Source organism: Montipora capricornis, chromosome 3 (assembly GCF_036669925.1).
Source record: "Montipora capricornis isolate CH-2021 chromosome 3, ASM3666992v2, whole genome shotgun sequence".
NCBI classification, from domain to species: domain Eukaryota; kingdom Metazoa; phylum Cnidaria; class Anthozoa; order Scleractinia; family Acroporidae; genus Montipora; species Montipora capricornis.
The window spans coordinates 61,453,738-61,456,237 of record NC_090885.1 but is presented as its reverse complement, the minus strand read 5'-3'; the positions used below and the strand labels follow the sequence as shown (position 1 = coordinate 61,456,237).

At 38.6% G+C, this 2,500-nt stretch overlaps 1 protein-coding gene across 1 annotated transcript in view; it reads right to left on the bottom strand.

Moving 5' to 3' along the window:
- The window catches only part of LOC138043604 (shootin-1-like), a 42,107-nt gene that overhangs the window by 17,956 nt on the left and 21,651 nt on the right, over nt 1-2,500 (bottom strand). Inside the window, exons 11-12 of the mRNA XM_068889954.1 lie at nt 2,438-2,492; nt 931-1,029 (exon numbers count right to left, since the gene is read on the bottom strand). Of these exons, the coding sequence (XP_068746055.1) occupies nt 931-1,029; nt 2,438-2,492 (154 nt within the window). The remainder of the gene's footprint in view (nt 1-930; nt 1,030-2,437; nt 2,493-2,500) is intronic.

The window sequence follows — 2,500 nt, the reverse complement described above, 5'->3', positions numbered from 1 at the left end:
GTAACTTTTTATATTCTATATTCATGGTTCAAAATTAATATTGTTTTCATGTCGTAAATATTTTACTCTCGATCGACCGTTCCGGAAACTTCCTTCTGCTCTTTCTAAAACTGTGTATCAATAGATATTTGCTTTTGCATCAATGTTTGTTTTGCATAAAGCAAGCTAACAAAATCTGTACTTTGCTGAGTTCGCATTTGTTAGCGTAAATAGTATTTTCGGTCAGATCCTTGTGTTTTAGTAGGGGTTTACTGTTTTTGGTCTCCCATCCAAAAACTAACCCCGCCCGAAAGGGCTTAACTTCCGGTGAATTTTAGTATTAAAAGCATTCAGATGCTCAGAGGGCACACTTGTGGTGAAAAGAAGTTGTGAGGGAACTTGAAAATTATCAACATGTCAGCCCAGAAGCCAATGTTTCTCGCTTCTCTTTTATTTGTTATTCTTCGGAGACTGGAATGCTGTATTTCAATACCACACAATTCAGTGCCTTCTGATTTTCTGTAACACGTACCACAGGCAACCCAGTGTATGCTTCACGGAAGCATCTCGTTCCCAAAAAATCGAGGAAGCCATTATTTGAAACAAAAGTTAATCTGTTGTATGAGTGGAGCCTCGTTTGGATCGAAATCTTACACACACATAACTGGTTTTTCAGAGTTCTGGTAAATGGTATAGGCAAAAGGGGTTCTAAAGTTTTAGGTTTCACATTGCTACCCTTGGTGGCTGATCGAGAAAAAAGCCACTCTACTTGACCAACCAGTAATAAAAAACATGTGCCTTCTCTAAAAGCGAAATTTGTTTGGTTTCGTTTTTCTCCCGACTTCAACTTCAAACCAAAGACCTTTTTCTTTTCTGTTTTTGAACGAGTTTGAAGAGACGCACCCAGAAGTATAATAATACAAGAAAATTAAGGCACTTCATATTAAATACCTTTCTGGGTAGCCTCCGTCACTTTCTTCTCTGATTCGGCTAGTTGCTGTTCCAACGATTCAATGTGTTCTTCAGCTAGTTGAAGTTTCTCTTCTGTCACTATTAAATGAAAGAGAAATTGCGCTTCACCAGGTTTCTTGTTTAGATTCACAGGAGCTAAACAGTTCTGTTTAAGCCAGCTAGACCATATGCCTCCGTAGGGAAATTACAAAGGCTGAATCGATTAGAGTACATTAATTGTTTTCATTATTACTGCTGCATGATTGGTTAGGTCAACAAGGGAATTCAGAAGTCAAAGGAAATACATTGTGAAAACCAAAGGATATATCTTTGGAAACCCGAAGGCGCGCTATAAAAGGCGTTGTGTCATAGGTGCATGCGGAACATTTAGCAATCAACATTGGACGCAAACAGCTTTGCGATAACCTGCGCAATGAAAAAGCCCCTAATGACAATCATGCAGTGATATGTTACAAGATGTTGTTTTTCACCCCGTCCGGCCCTTAAGATCCACAGTCACTTTTAACGCCTCGGAAATCTAAAATTTCGCTATCTGTTTTACTTTGGCCAATGATCTCTATTTTGGATTATCAGTCACGATTGCATGAATTGGCACAAAGCAAAGAGCGAAGAGACTCCTTCCATTGTTTGTTTTCGTGATTAAGACGGATCTAAGGACTTTAAAATATATGAAATTGAACTGCGGAATGAAAATAGAAAGATCTTCAGAGCTAGATGCTTATCTGACTGGCAAACAACACACCTTTCTAGTTACTTGCTTAAAGGAGCACTGTTATGCTAAATTTACTGTCTTTAGGTCAAAACTGCGAAAAAATCTAATCTCACACTTGCAGCATTCCTGATAACCCACCGAGAAGTTATGAAATGTAATTATGGCACAAAGTGTAGCGCAATAGGGCTCTTTGCGTGACCGTGACACCTGACCTTGTCAATCATAAAAAATGGTCGCGGTACAAAACAGATGCCAGAAATTGAAAGAGCGTGATTAGTAAGAATGTCATTTTTGAGGACACTACCATTTATGTGAGAGATTTTACAGTGATATTAGTGCTTAAAAAATTTACTGACATTTATACGGAAAACAGCTTCCGCTTTGCCATCCAGCACACAATTCTTCAACATTTTTCAAACTTTGAAACCGCTAGATAAAATCACGCTCTTTCCACGTCTGGCATTTATTTTGTACAACGACCATTTTAAGGATTGACAATTTCACGTGGTCAACACAGTCATGGGTTCGAATCCCACCCATTCACGTCTGGATTTTTCAGGCTTGCTTGCCAGTCTGCCTAAGTTGCTTATCTAACCACGATGACCTTACCAACTTTCACTTCATCATACGAATCGATGGAAGCTTTTCAGATCGATCACACATGAAAAATCGCTCGCGAATGAACAACACCCTCTCTACGGGGTAAAAATGGCTGATATAACCTCGAGCAAAATTAAACTTTAAACCTCATTGACTATTTATTGGCAAGCATACCTTTGATAAAACCTTCATCCTTTAAAGCTCTCATTTCTTCTAAAAGGTCTTTAATCTGCAACG